The sequence below is a fragment of the Stylophora pistillata genome, chromosome 2 (assembly GCF_964205215.1).
Source record: "Stylophora pistillata chromosome 2, jaStyPist1.2, whole genome shotgun sequence".
Taxonomy (NCBI): domain Eukaryota; kingdom Metazoa; phylum Cnidaria; class Anthozoa; order Scleractinia; family Pocilloporidae; genus Stylophora; species Stylophora pistillata.
Window position 1 is genome coordinate 50517469 of NC_142520.1, and position 18431 is coordinate 50535899.

The following is an 18431-nucleotide window of genomic DNA, read 5'->3' on the forward strand; positions in this document are numbered from 1 at the left end:
TCCAAAAATATAAGTGCATTCATAAATTCATCATGATGAATTCTCGAGTTTTACAATTGGCGATCGTCTCTTAAACAGACAAGTCGGAAATCTTTGATCGCACAATTGCTTCATCTATATTACAAAGTATTCTTCGATTCTAATAAATCCATCTGGATCCTGTAACGCGTTTTGACCAATCGTGCAAGAGAAAGTATCTGATGGATTGTAGTCTATTGGATATATCAGAGTAATTTAACACATCATATCTTCATTAATTTTCAGGTAGGCGTTTCTTATGACTAACTTGAAGCTGGTCAGGTGCCGATCCAAGTGCAAGGGCCACCGACTTCAGTCGCAGCCCAATCAGTGGAGGCCATTCCTCGATCAGGCGCTCACCCGATGTTCACTACAAATGAATTACTACTGTGAACGCTTCAATTATCCCAAGTGGGAGGGAGGGAAATAGTTAATCAGACGAGAGACTTATTCGAGGGGAGAGGGGAAGGGGGGAGACATGGTTGAGTGAAATTCCTTCCTCATTCATTTCAACTCTATAGCGGGATAAAATAGAATAAGGCTACTTACTGTGTGTATTTTTCATTTATTAACACTGATTCCGCACAAAATAAGGTTTGGTTACCCCCCCCCCCAGCCCCTCCCGAATGAAAAGCCTTAATTTAGCACCAGAAACGCCTGCAGGGCCCTCGTGAAAATCCATCTCCTGACTTACGTGTATCCCCGTCAAGCAGAAGGCCTTTTTATCACTAATATCAACCTATTTCGCCTTGAAATTGACAGCTCAAAATGCAGTCACTGTTGTGACCATCCGGGAACTGCCTCGCGGTGGCTTTCTCCCGTGTGGATTTTCGGGCAGAAATAGGTTTACAGAAGAACGTTTTCGAATCGATGTATAAGGATTTTACAGTCATTAAATTTCGTTGGGTTGGTTAATATTGGATTTAACAGTCACGTAATAAGAAATCAGGGGAAAGCCTTACAAATCATACTTGTTGAAGTTTATTCGGGCGAAGGAGTGTTTTTGGATGACAGTTGCGGTTATTAAATGATCATATTCAACCAGAAACCAGACAGCAAATGTTTTTCGTTCTCAAAGGCATCACTGCCCTTGACAAGCAAAGAAATTGCGATAAATCTGGGAACGAGTTTCATGTAAATATTTTAGCGTAAACGTCACGGAAATATTCCGTTCGCCATGGCGTTCAGTAGGCGAGAATTGAAAATCATCTCGATTATTCAACTGGTAATGGCAGTTATCTTTTTTGCATTCGGCATCGTGGACCATTTTGAAGTACGCTACGTGTACCTCAGCTTCTTGTTCATGCCATGTTGGATCGCAGCTCTCGTAAGTACACTTGAAGACGTAAAACCACACGTGTTTCATTGCCAGTGCTTCTGCTTTCGACTGTTAAAATAGAAGATATTCGAGATTCATGGCGAAGAAGTGAAACAGTTTTTCGCTAGTGCTTCTATTCGTTTCAATAATACGACCACTGAGGCAAATATCACTCAACCCTCACAGCTGTCATTCGTCGAGAAACTTAGTTTGAGAATGGCTCTCAATATTTACCTTATGAGATGACGAATAATGCCAACCTGGTATGGTGTTTATCGACCGAATACGAATATTATTATGGACGCGAAACTAAGGATCAATCCAAACTACGATGAATATATATACGAGATCTGTGATTCGTAAACACTGGTTGGGTTATATGTTAAGTCGAAATCGAGAACGGCTGCAGAACTTGGCTGGGATATGTACAATGCTGAAGAGGATTTAACTTTATAAGCCGATAGGTGGTGATACCGTACATCGTTGGTCGATTGTTCCTTGTCTACACTAGAAATGGGCCGTTTAGGTCGTATATCTTTCTGTAAGAAGAATTTCGTTTTCAGAACGTGACTTCTGCTAAGCTATAAAGCACCTTGATATTAACGATTAGCATCATTTAGCTGTTTTCAAACGCCTCATGATCGACTTCCGCTAAAGACTTTGAACATATATGGCTTGACTATATACGGCACGGTAGAATTTTCAAACAGTACATTTAATTCAGTCGCACTAAGATGAGTTCAATATCCGCTCAGGTAATCATACGATTTTGATTACAATAAGGAGTACATTGAATAAGCTCGAGTGGGTAAAAAGGTGCAACTAAACAGTTTGTAATCTTCTGCACACTTAATTATCTCTCTTCAGTATTGTTACCTGAAATCTGCATTTTCTGAGTCAAAAACAGGAGTTTCTTTCATGCATTGTAGTTATTTAATTCATTTGATATGAAATCTAATGAAATCAATTTAAGGAATATATGAACTATAGTGGGCATCAAGGAATGTAAGACGAGGAAGCCGTTTGAAATGAAGTCGTCATATTGCCGTATCGCGCCGAAACAAAGTTATGTGTTCTTATGCTCGATGGGAAAGCTGCATTTCGATCAGTTTAGGCTGGGCTGAGTTGCAACAATACCATAAGAAAGCCGTGACGTATTTCTGATGTGCAGAACCCAACCCATAGATTATTGTTATATGTTTTCTGATACATCACTTATGATTGGCGTGACCAGCCATGGAGGAGACAGAGTTAGCTTTATTTACTCACAGTTAACCTCCTTTAGTCATTGTAAATATTTACATTAACACTTAAGTCTACCCAATAGCATTGTTTTACTTCTACCTGGCTACTCTCTCAGTATTTCTCAAATAACATAAAGTAAGGCCGTTTCTTTAATGAAACTGCATCTTAAATATTCTGGGGTATAATTGTGTGATGTTTTGTATTTCAAAATAGATTTACTGATCATACGTTGATGATACGCCTTTACGTTGATGATACGCCTTGGATTGACGTCATGTACTTTTGTCACCAATGCGAGGCCTCGCGTGTAAACATGAACTTTTGGCCAGAGAGGATTCGGGACCATGCCGAACAGAGATCATTGTTGCGTGCCGCAATGTCAAAATAATCGCGCAAAACATATTCCAAATCTTACCTTTCACCAATTGCCGAGCGAATAATCCCTTCGAAAGCAGTGGGTTGTCAAAATTCGGCGAAGTTGAGGGCGTTAGGCAAACTATGCAAGGCTGCAAACTAAGTTTATTTGATCAGTTCTATCTAGTTCTTGAAAAGTTGAGGGTTGGTACTTTAAACCAAGTGTTAGGTGATAATTTCAATATTTCCCAAACAACTGTAAGCAGGGTTTTTATTTCTTGGATAAATTTTCTTTATTTCATGCTCCGGAGTATTTGTATATGGCCTTCCCGGGAAAAAATTCAGAAGGACATTCCCACTTGTTTCAAGTATCTGTACCCAAACTGCAGGGGTATCATTGATGCATCTGAGATAAAGGTCCAAGCACCATCAAGTTTAATGTAAAATAGTGAAATGTACTCCTCTTACAAAAGTCATACCACCTATAAGGGAAATGTTGTTATTTCACCATCTGGGGAAATAATTCACATCAGTTGTTTATTTGAGGGGTCAATATCAGATAAAGAGCTGGTGAAGCAATCTGGTCTTTTGCCATCGCTCCAGCCTGGGGATCAGATTATGGCTGATAAGGGCTTTGTTATACAAGATCTACTCACACCTCTTGGTTGCAGTGTAGTGATGCCATCATTTTTAAGCAGGAAGCAACAGTTTTCCAAAGGTGAACTCCAAGAGAGCAAAAAAATTCACAACCTTCGAGTGCATGTTGAAAGGGCCATAAGGAGAGTCAAGGAGTTCCATTACTTTGATAGGGTAATCCCACTGACTATAGCAGGCAGTATAAACCAGATATGGACAGTGTCATGTCTAATTACAAACTTTCAGGGACCTTTATTTAATGAATAACTTTAAAAAATAATGCTTACTTGATTTTAAGGGGAAGTGCCTATACACATTTATTCAAAAGTGTTATCTTTCTATGCTATCCTTTTTTCTTTTCTAGAGATGTTTATCCTGAAGGGAGAAAAGGGGGAAAATGTTGAATTTCACAGACTATAATAACATGTACAGGTTAAAATTAACGTTAGAGTTGAATCACATTCTTTTGCTTTCTTATTGCACCCAGGTAAACAAGGTTCTAAGGCACACAGAGGATTGTTACATGTAATTAAACATATTGCAGATAACTTTAAAACCTTTTTGCTCGAAAGATATTACAAATATGTATATATTTTTTACTTTCAACATTTGGGCTTAAGATCAATTCACCTGACTAAGATATGAGATAATAAAATCTTTAGTTGTTCACAGCAAACATACTTTTTGAAAATGGCAACTCAAAATCAATCTATAAGAAGGCGACAAATTACTATACATACATAGCACACCCAGTCATGGCACTTTTCCTTTGATACAGTACAAAACCATCCTTATGTCATTAAATCCCCCTCAAAAATATTAATTCATTAAACACAAGCATTAAGATGAATTTCAAAATAGAAGAGATTGAGCTTTTCAAGCATCTCTGACAAAAAGATGGGATCAAAATAAGTTCTTTCACAGTGAAACTCGCTCTGACAAAAGACAAACAAATCCTCTCAAGAACTGCCTTATATATCCCCTTGTAAATGTCTTCTTCACTGAAAGGTTTTCAGCAGCCATTTTTTCGACAAAGGCATTCGTGAACAACGGTATGTCCCCCAGATTGTGGTGCCAAAACTCTAAAGTACTCATCGATTCCGCCATGATTGTTTTCAAACACGCGTGGCCTCGCTTTCATGCGAAAAATGATGACGTAGCATCCAACACTGCGATTAAGGCAAATTCAGGTTTCTCCATACCAAACGATTTCATTTGATTTGAAGGGTCTAGTAAAGAGGATAAAGAACATCCACGACAACAATGTTTCCAATGTTTCCTACGGTTTTAAAACTTGCTTGCACCTGTACGAACAAGCTTGTAATGGTTTTGTAAAGGGAAACTTTGCAAACTCTACTCTCTGCTGTTTGACATAATTTCTAAAACCTAAAATTTTACTGCTTGCTCGGACAGGTATTGCCAGTGGGCATTATGGGATTGATTGTGGCGAGCAGGACCAGACGTTCCTCGATTCTGGTGAGAATGATTACCAACTGAAATGTATGAGATTATTTATGTGAAGAGAAAATATTAAAATAACGTCTTACTTTTTCGTGGCATTAAACAGGTATTCGCTGACTTAAGGTTAATGTCCAGTACTGGTAAGATAATGTCCAATTGGTAAGATGTATTTGAAGCTCAGAAAATAATTGCCATCTCCTCTAATTTCACTATTTCAGATAAACTGGCTCAGTGCAATTAGTATTGCCTCTGTTGTGGTTTGTGCAGTGGTACTTGAAACCTATTCATGGGCTTTGAGAGATATATTGTGGTTCAAATTTTATGATTATCATCAAAGAAACGATCAAGAAAGTTCTCCTTTCTTTTGGGCTAAGGACGCAAAAATCAATTTTGAAGACCAGGAAAATACTATGATAGCCATACATGCCTTGATTGTCATATTTGCTATCGCTGAGATCATTCTCGCCGTGGCGATAGCTCGGAGCAGTGATGCTGGGCGTCAATTGTCGGGGGAGAATCGGGTATGTTGCGTTACTCAGGAAGAAATCATTTATCGAATAGGGCATCTTATTTCCTGTTTCTTTCGTCCTTACTCCTTCTCCTCTTCGTTATAGTTTGCTTTTGCACGACTTCCCTTTCCCGTTCCCTTCATCATTCTTTTCTCCCCTTCCCTCCCTTCCTCCCTCTCGCTCTGCATTGCTAACTCACTTTTTCTCTCCCTTTCCTCCCCTCCCTTCCATCTCCCTCGATTCCTTCCCCCTTTTCTCGTCCTCCCATACCTCCCTGTATACCTCCCTTTTTCCTGTATCCCTCCGTTCCTTTCAACCTCCACCTCCATTCGTCTTCCCTCCCTTTCCACAGTTTTTCTTCTCACAATTCTCCTTTTATTCTTCCCTTTCCAATTTTCCTTTCCCTCTCCCTCTTGCCTCTTTTCCTTCTTTTTCCAAATCAACTGGTGACCGCTTAAAACAGGTTCGACTGTGAATAGAAACGCTTAGAACAGTCATTCTGCTATTGTCTGTTTTGTTGTTGCATTTTGGCCCTTAAAAGCTATCACCCACGGCTATTTGAGGCCGTTTTCGTTGACGAAGTTTTTGATGATTAAGGGGGAAGAAACTAACTACAGGCCTGTTGATTAGAACGCAGAAAGCTCATTACTCATCGGCGGTTTCTCACGGAACTTTCTGCCGGCCGCGGCCGCTCGTCAAACATGTCAATGTAAATACAACACTGCAGCGTTTAAAAGGGAACATGGATCGAACTAACTTGTTAGATTAAGATGCCCTCTAAGGTCGAGGAACCGAAGCTAAGAAACTAGCAACAGACTTGTACATATATTTAAGTTCCACCCAACTTCCTTTCTCGAGAAAAGGTATAATTTTGGCTTTAAAGTCGCGGAAATACCCAATTAAATATATCTTTCAGCAGCCATGAATTGAAACTAATTTTGATTATTCAGCTAGTAATGGCAGCTATCTTTAGTGCCAACCGTCAGTTGTCGTCAGTCAATTAAAAAGACAAGTCGGAAAACTTTGATTTCCCAATTGCTTACATACATATATACATACTTTATTGACTTTCACCAAAGGAGAATTTTCAAAGACACTATACAAGAGTTACTAATCACAAATAAGAATAACAATGACTAAATTATTGTAACGTACCGTTATGAGTTCGCTTCCTTCAGATCAATCAACACTAAAACTCATGACTTTATTCAAATCGCCATTCCTGCAACACGTGTTCTTCCGTCCAAAACCATACCCCCTGGTAGGGGTGCGTTACAACATTACACTGCTCCCCCCTTAGAAGAGCACTGACCGCAGTGCGAAACCTTGTTCAACAACCTTGCTAACAAAAGAGAGTAAAAAAAAAAAACTAACGGACGAACGAGCTACATTACTGGACTAACTGGCTCTGCAAAGTCAACTGAATTTCATTGTCTTGTATTTTCTTGGGGCTCATATTGGCGCTTTGGCACAAAGGGAAGAGACCCACTCTCCGAATCTTTTGGGGGGTCTTGTTGTTCTCTTCGGTCTTGATCTGTCATCAGTCTTTGTTACTGGCTCCTTACCTGTCAGGCCAACAGGTGTTTCACTACCACGTGCTTGTAGTGTCCTTTTTCTAGGTCCATTCTTCCTCATCCCATTATCCGTCATCTCGGTTCGAGCTGTTCTTCCCGTGGCTTCCTTTCGTGATACTTCTTTTGATGTTTTTCCTCTGGTGACCGTTCCTTCCTTATGCCCTTCTGCTTTACCTTTGGGTGTCTTCTTTCCCTCTTGTTGTGGTATCCAGTTCTCTAAGGGCGGACCTAGATATGGCTTCAATCTGTCAACGTGCACGACCTTAGGGTAAGACCGTGATGTCCTTTGGATCCGATACACATCCGACCAGGACGCAATTACCAAGAAGGGTCCTGTAGTGTATAGGATGCCAACGAGCATGAAATATGTGCGATGTAATGCGAGGCGTGATGGTGTGATGTAATACCCTCGAGACCTGCATATATACAGCATGTGTTTAATTATTTAGATAGTTCTCTTAGGTACGTGAATAAAACCGATTTCATTTTAACCGCTGTGTACTACACTGGCGACGAGGATTTCGAGAATTGTGAAGATTTAGAGGACTTCAAGGATTTCGAGGTTTTGTCCGAGGTTTCAGGAGTTTCGTCCGAGAATTCGTAAGTGATTTCGCCAGGGATTTTATTCAGAGATGCCGGGACACGGTGGATCAGACGAAACGACAAGCGGTGCTGTTGGCAGTTCTGTTAATGGTTCTGGAATGGCTACAGTTGCTTTAGATGTCAGTGGATTGGAACCATTTAATCCGAAGGGAGAGGCACACAATTTAAGTCAGCGGGGGAAGAGATGGAAGCGAGCGTTCGATTTGTACGTGACGGGAAAAGGTGTTTCGAACGACGCTCAAAAGCGAGCTCTTTTGTTGCACGTTGCTGGTATGGACGTTCAAGAAATTTATTTCACATTAGCCGGTGATGGCGAGGATGCGAGTTTTCAGGCAACACTTCAGGTACTTGACAATTATTTTGTTCCCAAGTCAAACGTTCCTTTTGAGAGACATTTGTTTAGACAAATTTCGCAGGAGAGTGGAGAAACTGTGGACCAGTTTGTGTGCAGATTGCGTCAGCGAGCAGCGACTTGTGAGTTTGGCGTCAACGAGGACGACTACATTCGGGATCAACTCATAGACAAGTGTTACTCCAGCCACTTGCGCCGGAAGTTCCTGGAAAAGGAAGGGACTGTTACTTTGGGTGATTTGTTGCGGGTTGCGAGATCCCAAGAAGCAGTTGATAGACAACTGAAACAATACAACACGGACCAGGTAGACCGGGTCAATGCAGTGAGAGGAAAAGTGGATGGAAACAAGAATCCCAGAAAATTGAAGACGTGCTTTAGTTGCGGACGGGAAGGACACTTTAGTCAGGATTGGAGGTGCCCGGCGCGAGGTCAGACTTGCGGGAAGTGCGGTACGATAGGCCATTTCAAAGTCAAATGCCCCCAATTCCATCAGCGAGGCGGCGCCCAGTCGGGATCCAAAGGAACGAGGAATAGCAGAGGTGGATTTGGTCGGGGTGGACGTGGACGCGGAAGACTGGGGCAAGAGGCAAATCTAGTGACTCGCGGACCTGCCTCCCGAGAAGAAGACAAAAAAGATTTTGCAACACCAGCTCGTCAGTCAAGACCCGATTATGCCTTTTCAGTGGAACAGTTGGATGACCACAGGGAAGAAAGAAGTGCGTTGGTAACGCTGATCATCGGTGGTGTGTACGTACCAGATGTTCTTATTGATTCGGGAGCTTCATGTAATGTTATGGGACAGCGGACTTGGGAATTACTAAAGCAGAAGGGGATCAAGTGTGAATCTCGGAAGTCTGCGAAAGAAATTTTTGCTTATGGTGGCGTAGAACCTTTATCGACTCTAGGAACTTTTACAGCAGATGTCACGCACGCTAGGTGTGAGTTTAAAGACGGAAGTAAGGCTGAATTTATAGTGGTTGAAGGCGATGGTCGTACGCTGTTGGGGCGCGAAACTGCCGAGGTGCTAAACCTGCTACGTGTTGGTCCTTTTTAAGCAAACAGTGTTGACGGAGGACGACCAGACGGCAGCGTTAGAGGAAAATACAAGGAGTTATTTAGTGGTGTTGGTCTTTTGAAGGGTTACGAATTAAAACTGCATGTTGATGAGTCAGTGAAGCCTGTAGCGCAGCATGTACGTAGGATTCCTTTTGGGTTGCGAGAGAAGGTTGATGCAAAGCTTGATGAACTTTTGAGGCTGGATATCATAGAGGAAGTGCCGGAAGGGCCGTCAGGATGGATATCGCCATTGGTGGTTGTTCCCAAAGGTGACGGTGACGTGAGGGTCTGTGTTGACATGCGCCGAGCGAATGAAGCAATCGTCAGGGAGCGGCATCCAATTCCAACCGTCGAGGAGCTGTTACATGACTTGAATGGAAGTACTATGTTTAGCAAGATTGATCTCAAGTGGGGTTTTCACCAGATCCTGCTCAGCGAGGAAAGTCGTCACATTACTACTTTCGTCACGCACCGAGGGCTGTATCGGTACAAGCGGTTGATGTTTGGGGTGACATCGGCACCAGAAAAGTATCAGCAAATCATCAGAGACGTGTTAAGGGGTTGTGCTGGGGTTGCCAATATTGCGGACGATCTTATTGTTCATGGAGGTGACGTGGAGGAACACGACAAGCGTCTTTTTGCTGTGTTGGATAGACTGAGTGAAGTGGGGTTGACGGTGAACGGAGACAAGTGCCAGTTTAGGTTGTCGAAGCTTACGTTCTTTGGCCATGAGTTGACTAGTGACGGTATAAATCCATGCGAAGAGAAAATAGCCGCTATTAGAGATGCAAGACCTCCCAAAGACGCAAGCGAAGTACGATCGTTTATGGGTATTGTCCAGTATTCTTCGAAGTTCATGCCAGACGTAGCGTCCGTAGCGAAACCTATTCAAGAGTTGACCAGGAAGGGCGTAGTGTTTCACTGGGGAAATGAGCAACAAGCAGCTTTTGAGGAACTAAAGCGTCTAATCACCCAGGCGGAGACACTGGCTTATTTTAAGGTTGGCTGCAGAACGCGAATCATTGCTGATGCATCCCCAGTTGGCTTAGGGGCAGTACTCACCCAGCAGCAGAAAGGCATGTGGAGAGTTGTCTCGTACGCATCAAGGAGCTTAACTGACGTCGAACGGCGCTCCAGCCAAACGGAGAAGGAAGCGCTGGCCTTGGTTTGGGCATGTGAACGGTTTAACATGTATGTTTCTGGACAGGACTTCGAGTTGGAGACCGACCACAAGCCCCTGGAGCGTATCTACTCCAGTACTTCGAGACCTTGCGCCAGGATAGAGAGATGGGTCTTAAGGCTACAAGGGTACGATTTTAAAGTAGTGTACCGCCCAGGAAAGACTAATATAGCAGACGCGTTGTCCCGCTTGAATTCGGATCACGTAGACCATGGAGAGGAGTATGACTATGTTAGAGCAATTGTTGAGGACTGTGTACCCGTTGCTCTATCACCTAGAGAGATTGAGGAAGCTTCCTATGATGACGAGGAATTGACCCAGGTGAAGAAATGTGTTAAGACAGGGAACTGGGACCAGTGTATACTTCCCTCGTATGCACAGGTCAAGGACGAATTATGTCTGTATGGTGAACTCTTGCTTCGAGGCACAAGGATTGTGGTTCCCAGGCTCTTGCGCGACAGGATGGTGCGCTTAGCACACGAAGGGCACCAGGGTATAGTCAAAACGAAGTATCGTCTCCGCAGTAAAGTTTGGTGGCCAAGAATGGACAAAGACGTTGAGAAGTTTTATAGAAATTGTCATGGCTGCCAGGTCACTTCTGGATTTGACCCCCCAGAGCCGATGTCTCGCGTTTTTCCTCCAAGTGCCCATTGGCAGGACTGTGGAGCAGATCTACTAGGACCCCTACCCACAGGAGAGAGTATTTTGGTGGTGGTCGATTACTATAGTCGATTCCTAGAGGTTGCTATAATGAAGTCTACGACAAGTTCCAAGGTCATCGAAGCACTTGCACCCATGTTTGCAAGATTCGGTTTTCCATTCTCGCTAAGGACAGATAATGGCCCCCAATTCGTGTCTAAAGAGTTTGAAGCCTTTTTACGTACGAATGGTATCGAACACCGGAAAACGACTCCATTGTGGCCACAAGCCAATGGAGAGGTGGAACGCCAGAATCGCTCGTTACTGAAATGCATACAGATCGCACATTTGGAAGGAAGGAACTGGAGAACTGAGTTGCTGGTATGGTTGACGGCGTACAGATCCACTCCGCAAACGACGACAGGGACTACACCCTGTTATATGATGTTTGGTCGCGAAATGAGATCCAAGCTGCCAGAGCTAAAGAGAGAGACAGTTGGTGTGCCAGGCGAGGAAGTGCAAGAGCGAGATTGGTCATGTAAATTAAAGGGAAAAGCTTACGCTGACCTTAAGAGGGGTGCCACGCCCAAAAGCATAAGTGTTGGCGACACGGTTCTTGTGAAAGCAGAAAAAACCAACAAGCTGTCTACCAACTTTAACCCTGATCCCTTTAAGGTTGTTCATAAGACGGGGTCAGAGGTAACGCTCAGGAACGAGACTGGCATTGAACTGGAAAGAAACACTGTGTTTGTAAAGAAGTATAACGAGCACGGAGATGTATCCAATAGCAACGAAGACCAAGTGGTACAGGCAGGTTCTGCAGTACGAGTGGATGACCCAGGGGCAAGCAAAATTTCAGAGACGACAGTCGTACCGATGCCAAAAGAGGTTCCTGGAACGTCTGAAGATTCTCAAGAACAACCTAGGCATTTCCCAGACAATGAAAATACCGGAGTGGGAAGGCCTGTTCGGAGGTCGACCCGGACTGTAAGACCGCCCGATCGTTATAAAGCCATATAAACTGAATATGAACTGAATATGATATGAACTGAATATCTTCAACTTCTTGTCCTTCTATCGAGCGACTGGTTTAATTTAAAGGCTTCGATTTGTATGTTGAACATTTAGGAAAGGAGGGAATGTAGTGTATAGGATGCCAACGAGCATGAAATATGCGCGATGTAATGCGAGGCGTGATGGTGTGATGTAATACCCTCGAGACCTGCATATATACAGCATGTCTTTAATTATTTAGTTAGTTCTCTTAGGTACGTGAATAAAACCGATTTCATTTTAACCGCTGTGTACTACAGGTCCCTCCCATAGAGTGTCTAACTTAGGATTCCCTCCTTTTTCTGCGGCGAATGTTATGTAGTCATACACTATCACCCGCTTGTAATGGTTTCCATGAGAACTTTTTATCATAGTTTCGCTCCTGGCGAACCCCCGATTCCTTCAGGTGTAGTCTCGTATCTTCGAATGCACTTGAAAGTCGTTTCTGTAAGGTTTCCACATACGCAAACGAGGTGGATGGTTGATCTGGAGTGGACTCTGTCATGACGTCAATTGGGACGCCCAAGCATGAGTTGGTTCGGTGTAAACCCGGTGCTCTCATGAGCTGATGACCTGTAAGCCATCATGCAGGCTGGCAGTTGGACGTCCCAATCTTTCTGATCTGGCTGCAACCTTCCTCGCAGCATCTCCACCAGAGTTCTATTAAATCTTTCCACTAGTCCGTCTGACTGTGGGTGCAGTGGTGTTGTTCCTGTCTTTTCGATGTCTAACAATTTACAAATCTCCGCCATCACGTTGGATTCGAAATTTGTTCACTGGTCGTTATGGATTTGTCGTGGTACGCCAAAACGACTCACGAATTCCGACACAACCTTCACAGCAATTGTTGTGGCGGTTTGATCAGAAAGTGCATTGCTCTCAGTCCACTTGGTAAAATAGTCTGCTATCACGAGTACATAGCGATTACCACGTGGAGTCTTTGGCAAGGGACCCAAGATGTCCATCGCAATTCTTTCCATAGGAAACCCCACGGTGCTTTGTTGAAGAGGTACTCGGCGCTTTCTTCCGTAGTTTTTCTTTGCTGCACATTCAGTGCATCTCGATACCCATCTGTAAGTCTGGGAGGTCAGACCTGGCAAGTAATAACGAAGCCGCAAGGAGTGTAATGTCCTTTGTAAGCCCCTATGGCTTGCCGTACAGTGATCATGGTGGGCTTGCAATGCCGTGTTTGTAAGACTACTTGGGAGAACAATCTTATATAATATCCTGTCGCCCTTGTCACTTTCCCATCTTCGGTATAGAACACCATCCCGTACTTTCATACGATCCTATTGTGTCCACAGGGTCTTCAAGACACGACCTTCAGGTGAGATTTCTTCCCATACAAGGCGTTCCTTGCAAGATTTCCTCATTTGTATAAAGTTCTTAAGCGTAGTATCCTGCAGCTGTTGCTCTTCCAAGTACCTTGTGGACCACTCAGGCTCTATCTTAACGGTACGAGTTTTCGTTTGATGTTGGGGGGAGCAATTTTTCACATGCTTCCTCCGTCTGTAGACCAATCTCACAAGTAGAAGGATTGTTGTCAGGACAGCCTTTACACCACTTACATCGTTCAGTGCATTGTCTGCGCGACATAGAATCGGCATTCACGTGTCTTGTCCCTTGTCGATACACTATGTCAAAATCAAGGGTGCTTAAGAAAGCAACCCACCTTGCAAGCTGTCCTTCAGGCTCCTTGGTCTTCAAGAATGATCGTAGTGGGGCATGGTCTATACGGATTGTGAACTTCCTGTTTTGTAGATAGTGTTTTTGTTGCTTCGCAAATTCCACGATGGCTAACAATTCTTTACGAGTTGTAAAATCATTTCTTTCAATCTTGGAAAGTGTCCTACTACAGTAGACTATGGGCCTTTCTACTCCCTCCTGGATCTCTGAAAGTATCGCACAAATACTGTTGTTGGGAGTGTCAGTGTCCAAAATGCATGGCGCATCACCTTGCGGATAGGCGAGAATTGGTGATGATGTTAAAAGTTCCTTCAACCTTTCAAAAGCTACTTGGCACTCCACAGTCCATTCAAATTTTAGTAAGTCATGCTCAGTTAATTTGTATAGTGGTTTACCAATTGACGGGAAACCTGGAAAAAAGCGTCTATAATAAGATGCAAGGCCCAAGAAACTCTTTACTTCTGTGGGCGATCCTGGAGTAGGCCAGCTAGACACACACTCTATCTTCTTCCGGTCAGTCTTGATACCATCTTCGCTAACAACATGTCCCAGGCATGAGGTTTCCTTTTTGAATACTTTACACCTCTTGTGTTTAAGCTTCAAGTTAGCGGACTCAATTCTTTTAAAAGCTTCCTAATCTTGTCAAATGTTCGTAAATGAATTTGAAAACACAATAATGTCATCCAAGTAACACAGGCAAATCTTGAACTGTAGCCCTTTTAAGAGCAATGTCATCAGCCTTTCGAATGTTCCTGGGGCTGTGGTTAAGCCAAAGGGCATAACATTCCACTGGTAAAGCCCACTAGAAGTTCTAAAGGGAAATTTAACTTTGGTCTCGGGAGCCATGGTCACTTGCCAGTACCCAGACGCCATATTGAGTGTAGAGAACCACTTTGCCTCTGACAAGCAATCCAGCGAATCTGAAATATTAGGAAGAGGAAATGCGTCTTTTACAGTCAACTCATTCAGTTTTCGGTAATCAACGCACAACCGTTGGCTATCATCTTTCTTAGTTACCAATACAACATTAGGATGCCCAGGGGCTAGACGATTCCTCTATTATCTCGCTCTCCAGTAAGGTATTAACCTTTCTCTCTACGTCTGCTTGTTTCCATGGTGGCGTGCGTTGTGGGGCCTGACGAATTGGAGCTGCGTTTCCTGAGTTAATTCGGTGTTGAAGTAGGCGGTCCTGCCGACCTCTCCATCCGACGGAGAGAAAACATGTTTATACTTGATCAATAACTGGGTCACCTGCCTTTCTTCTTCGTCACTGAGGTAGGTTGCACTCCTCGACAACATGTCTCTTAGTGGCTCTGGAAGATCACCTTGGGCATCACAGTCTGTGCTTATGTTATTGTCATTACAATTGCCTGACGAATCAAAAACCTGAACACTTTGTACCGGTTTTGCTATGGCAATAGTTGTGTTTGCTGTTATAGTTTGAGGTTCATCAGTGAGGTTAAGTACTCGTATTGGAAGTGTATTTGACATTTCAATGTCAACTAGAGTGCGTGCTATACAGAGTCCCTTTCCAAGTAGATGAGGATTGTTACTTGGTTCCAGGATACGTAGGTTAGATGTCAATGTCTCATGGCAATAAGATTGTTTACAATGCCTCAAATGGCCGTTGATGATAACTTCTGAATTTGGTGAGACCAAAGTCATACGACGCATTAAACATCTGCAATTCAAGGGTTGACTATCATAATGAATACAGTCCACAGTCTCACCATTAATAGACAATGTTCCTTGAGTAACATCAACAACCGCATTTACCTGCGAGAGAGCATCCATTCCTAAGATGGCTTAGTCTGTAATGTCCGCTATGAGCACATTAACTTGAAATACTTGTTTTCCTATCCTAATAGTAATCAGACTTGAACCGTGAATGTCAATTTTCTTACCGTTAGCAAGAAAAATATCCTGACTTTGTCCCGCATGCATGTAGTAACAAGTAGAATCATCAAATAATTATTTTGCAATTTTCCTAGACAGAGTACTCTTAGCTGCTCCTTTATCAACAAGCCAATTAACACACACGTTTTCAACAAATCCTTTTACATACATCCCATGAAGTCGCAGTGATGAGGTTCGCAAACAATCATTGTGTGCCGAACTATAGTTTAGGTTCTCCTTTTGCCCTTCATCAGCGGTTAGGCACTCCTCTGGGCATTCGAGGATGCCTTCCTCTCGTTTCCCTGCTGTTGTTTCAATAAACTGCAATCGCGTACAAGGTGTCCCTTTTCCTTGCAATGCCAACATTCAGCCTGTTCTCGATAGGGTTGTCGTCCTGGAGTTGATTGTTGTTGGTTACGACGAGATTGGGAAGGATGATCGTTTTTCGGTGGTATCTTTCAGAAGTTGTTGAATCTGGCCGAACAAGGTACTAAATTGTGCCTCTTGTTGTCGTTTTAATTCCTCCAACTTTTCTCGAAGATATTGTTGGGTGGCCTGTGCCCCGGCGGCCATATTGTTTTCTTTCTCGGTAGAGAGAGATCTCATGTTCCATTACTTGCTTTTACTAGTTTCGAGTAATCTGAAGGCTTCTAATTCGCACGCTGTTGAAAGTGCTTCGTCTAAGCTAGGTGCTTTTTCTCTGCTCAGCCTCAAGCGGTCATCACGGTCGCCAATAGCATCAATGAAATGCTGAATACAAAATCTCTCTTGTGCCTGTGGGGGAAGGTCTTGGTAGGCTAGACTACAGGCATCACGAATATCAGCGGCCAAACTTTTAAGGCTTTCTCCCTCTAATTGTCGTCGATTTAACAATCGGGCTTGGTTCTTTTCGTGTCTCTCCGCCGAAGCAAGATTCCAGTCGAGAGACCAACTTGTTGTAATGTCGACAGTCATTGTCAGACATGCCGTGTAGGATCTTTTGAGTAACTCCACGCAAGGTGGCCAAGAAAAATACTACAGATTCTTCAGGGCTCCAATCGTTAACTACAGCACGTCGATTGAAATGTCGCAGGTAATCTCTCAGTGAAGTCTTGCCGTTGTAATCGTCTGGTTTACCGGTTTTCTGAATCTTTGATGCGCGCGACGATTCGCTCGATATGTGATTATTTCCGTCGGCTTCATCTGACTTAAATGGATTTTAAAACGTATTTAGTAGGCTGTTCACAAATTCCTCTCCTGGTAATCGAGGTGCACATGTGTTCTTCAACGAGGTTTCGTCACGATTTGGGCTGAACGGAATGATGTCACTTGCTGAAAATCTGATCGGACGTGCTCTAAACGGGTTAGCAGATCTCTTTGGGGTTCAAAACATGTCAAGTCCATGGCTGAGTCAAATGCTTTTTTAACCGCTGCCACCAGTGTAACGGCCGTTATGAGTTCGCTTCCTTCAGATCAGTCAACACTAAAACTCAAGACTTTATTCAAGTCGCCATTCCTGCAACACGTGTTCTTCCGTCCAAAACCATACCCGCGGGGGTAGGGGTGCGTTACAACATTACAATACGATCCCAAGAGTCATAACATATACTAAGAAGGTTCTAAAAATTATAAAAATATATAAATAGAAAATTACAATTCTTTGAGTAGTTTATTTTTCAGGCGAATTTTGAAGAGAATGACTGAAACTATTCTATAATGAAAAGTTCTTTGTCCTCTAGCGGTTTTAAAAAGTGGAATATTCCAAAATTGTGAGTTTCCTGAATTACGACCGTTCACCTCTGATCGCTTTAGGAATTTGAGGACATGTATTTAGGGGCGTGGCCCGTCATACATTTAAAGGGCATCGTAGCACTGCTACAGATAGCCAGTTAAGCTCTTTACGAATGGGCGTAATATGCTCGTACTTACGCGCTCTGCTCACAATGTTGTAGGCAAAGTTTTGCACAGCCTGCAGTTTGTTAATATTACATTTCGATGTATTTGAACAATGAAATAATTTACTAAAAACTAAAGAGTTAATACTCAACAGGAGTGTACTACTTTTATCTAAAGCATGCTTAACGCGGTTTATTTTGCCAAGGCGGGACATGCATGAGGACGCGGTCTTAATTATGTGTTCGTCGTAAGTTAGATGGGAATCTAAAATCACGCCCAAGTCTTTAGGAGTGTCTGAGGGGACAATGTCTCTCTTCTCATAAAGGGAAGGAAGTGAAAGTGCAATTTTGCACGCACTTGCTTCAACTATATTACAGGGTATTCCTCGATTCTAACAATCCACATTGGATCCTGTGACGCGTTTGGACAAATTGTGCAAGAGAAAATATCTGATGGAAAGTAATCTATTGAATATACCAGAGTAATTTAACGCATATATTTATTCATTTTACAGGTAGGCGTCTCTAATAACCGACTTGGAGCTGGTCAGGTGCCGATCCGACTGCAAGTGCAACCGACTTTAGTTGCAGCCCAACCAGTGGTGGCCATTCCGCGATCAGGCGCTCGCCCGTGAATGAATAGCTACTGTAAGCGCTTCAATTATCCACAGTGGAGGGAGGGAAAGAGTTCATCAGACGGGAGACTTCTTAGAGAGGGGAGGGATGGGGAGAGACCTGGTCGAGTAGAATTCCCTCTTCATTCATATAAACCCATTCATTTCAGCTTCATAGCAAAATAAAATAGAATAAGGCTACTTACTGTGTGTATTTTTCATTTTTTAACACTGATTCCGCACAAAATAAGGTTTGGTAACACCTCCCCCCCCCCCCTCCCCCAAGCTCCTCCCGAATGAAAAGCCTCAATTTAGCACCATAAACGCCTGGAGGGCCCTCATTAAAATCCTTCTCCTGGCTTA

At 43.1% G+C, this 18431-nt stretch overlaps 1 protein-coding gene and 1 long non-coding RNA gene across 2 annotated transcripts; both read left to right on the forward strand.

Annotated features, from left to right (window-relative positions):
* Window positions 1-799: 799 nt before the first annotated feature.
* LOC148740128 (uncharacterized) lies at window positions 800-5728 on the forward strand. Its single transcript, XM_088748276.1, has 3 exons — window positions 800-1345; window positions 4985-5047; window positions 5251-5728. Exons 1-3 carry the CDS (start codon window positions 1196-1198, stop codon window positions 5644-5646), a joined length of 609 nt encoding a protein of 202 aa, XP_088604402.1. The 5' UTR covers window positions 800-1195; the 3' UTR covers window positions 5647-5728.
* Window positions 5729-13897: 8169 nt separating this feature from the next.
* On the forward strand, window positions 13898-18269 carry LOC148740129 (uncharacterized). The gene is made up of 2 exons (XR_015996462.1): window positions 13898-14043; window positions 17970-18269. It is a non-coding gene; the product is annotated as an uncharacterized LOC148740129 (long non-coding RNA).
* The last annotated feature ends 162 nt before the right edge of the window (window positions 18270-18431 follow it).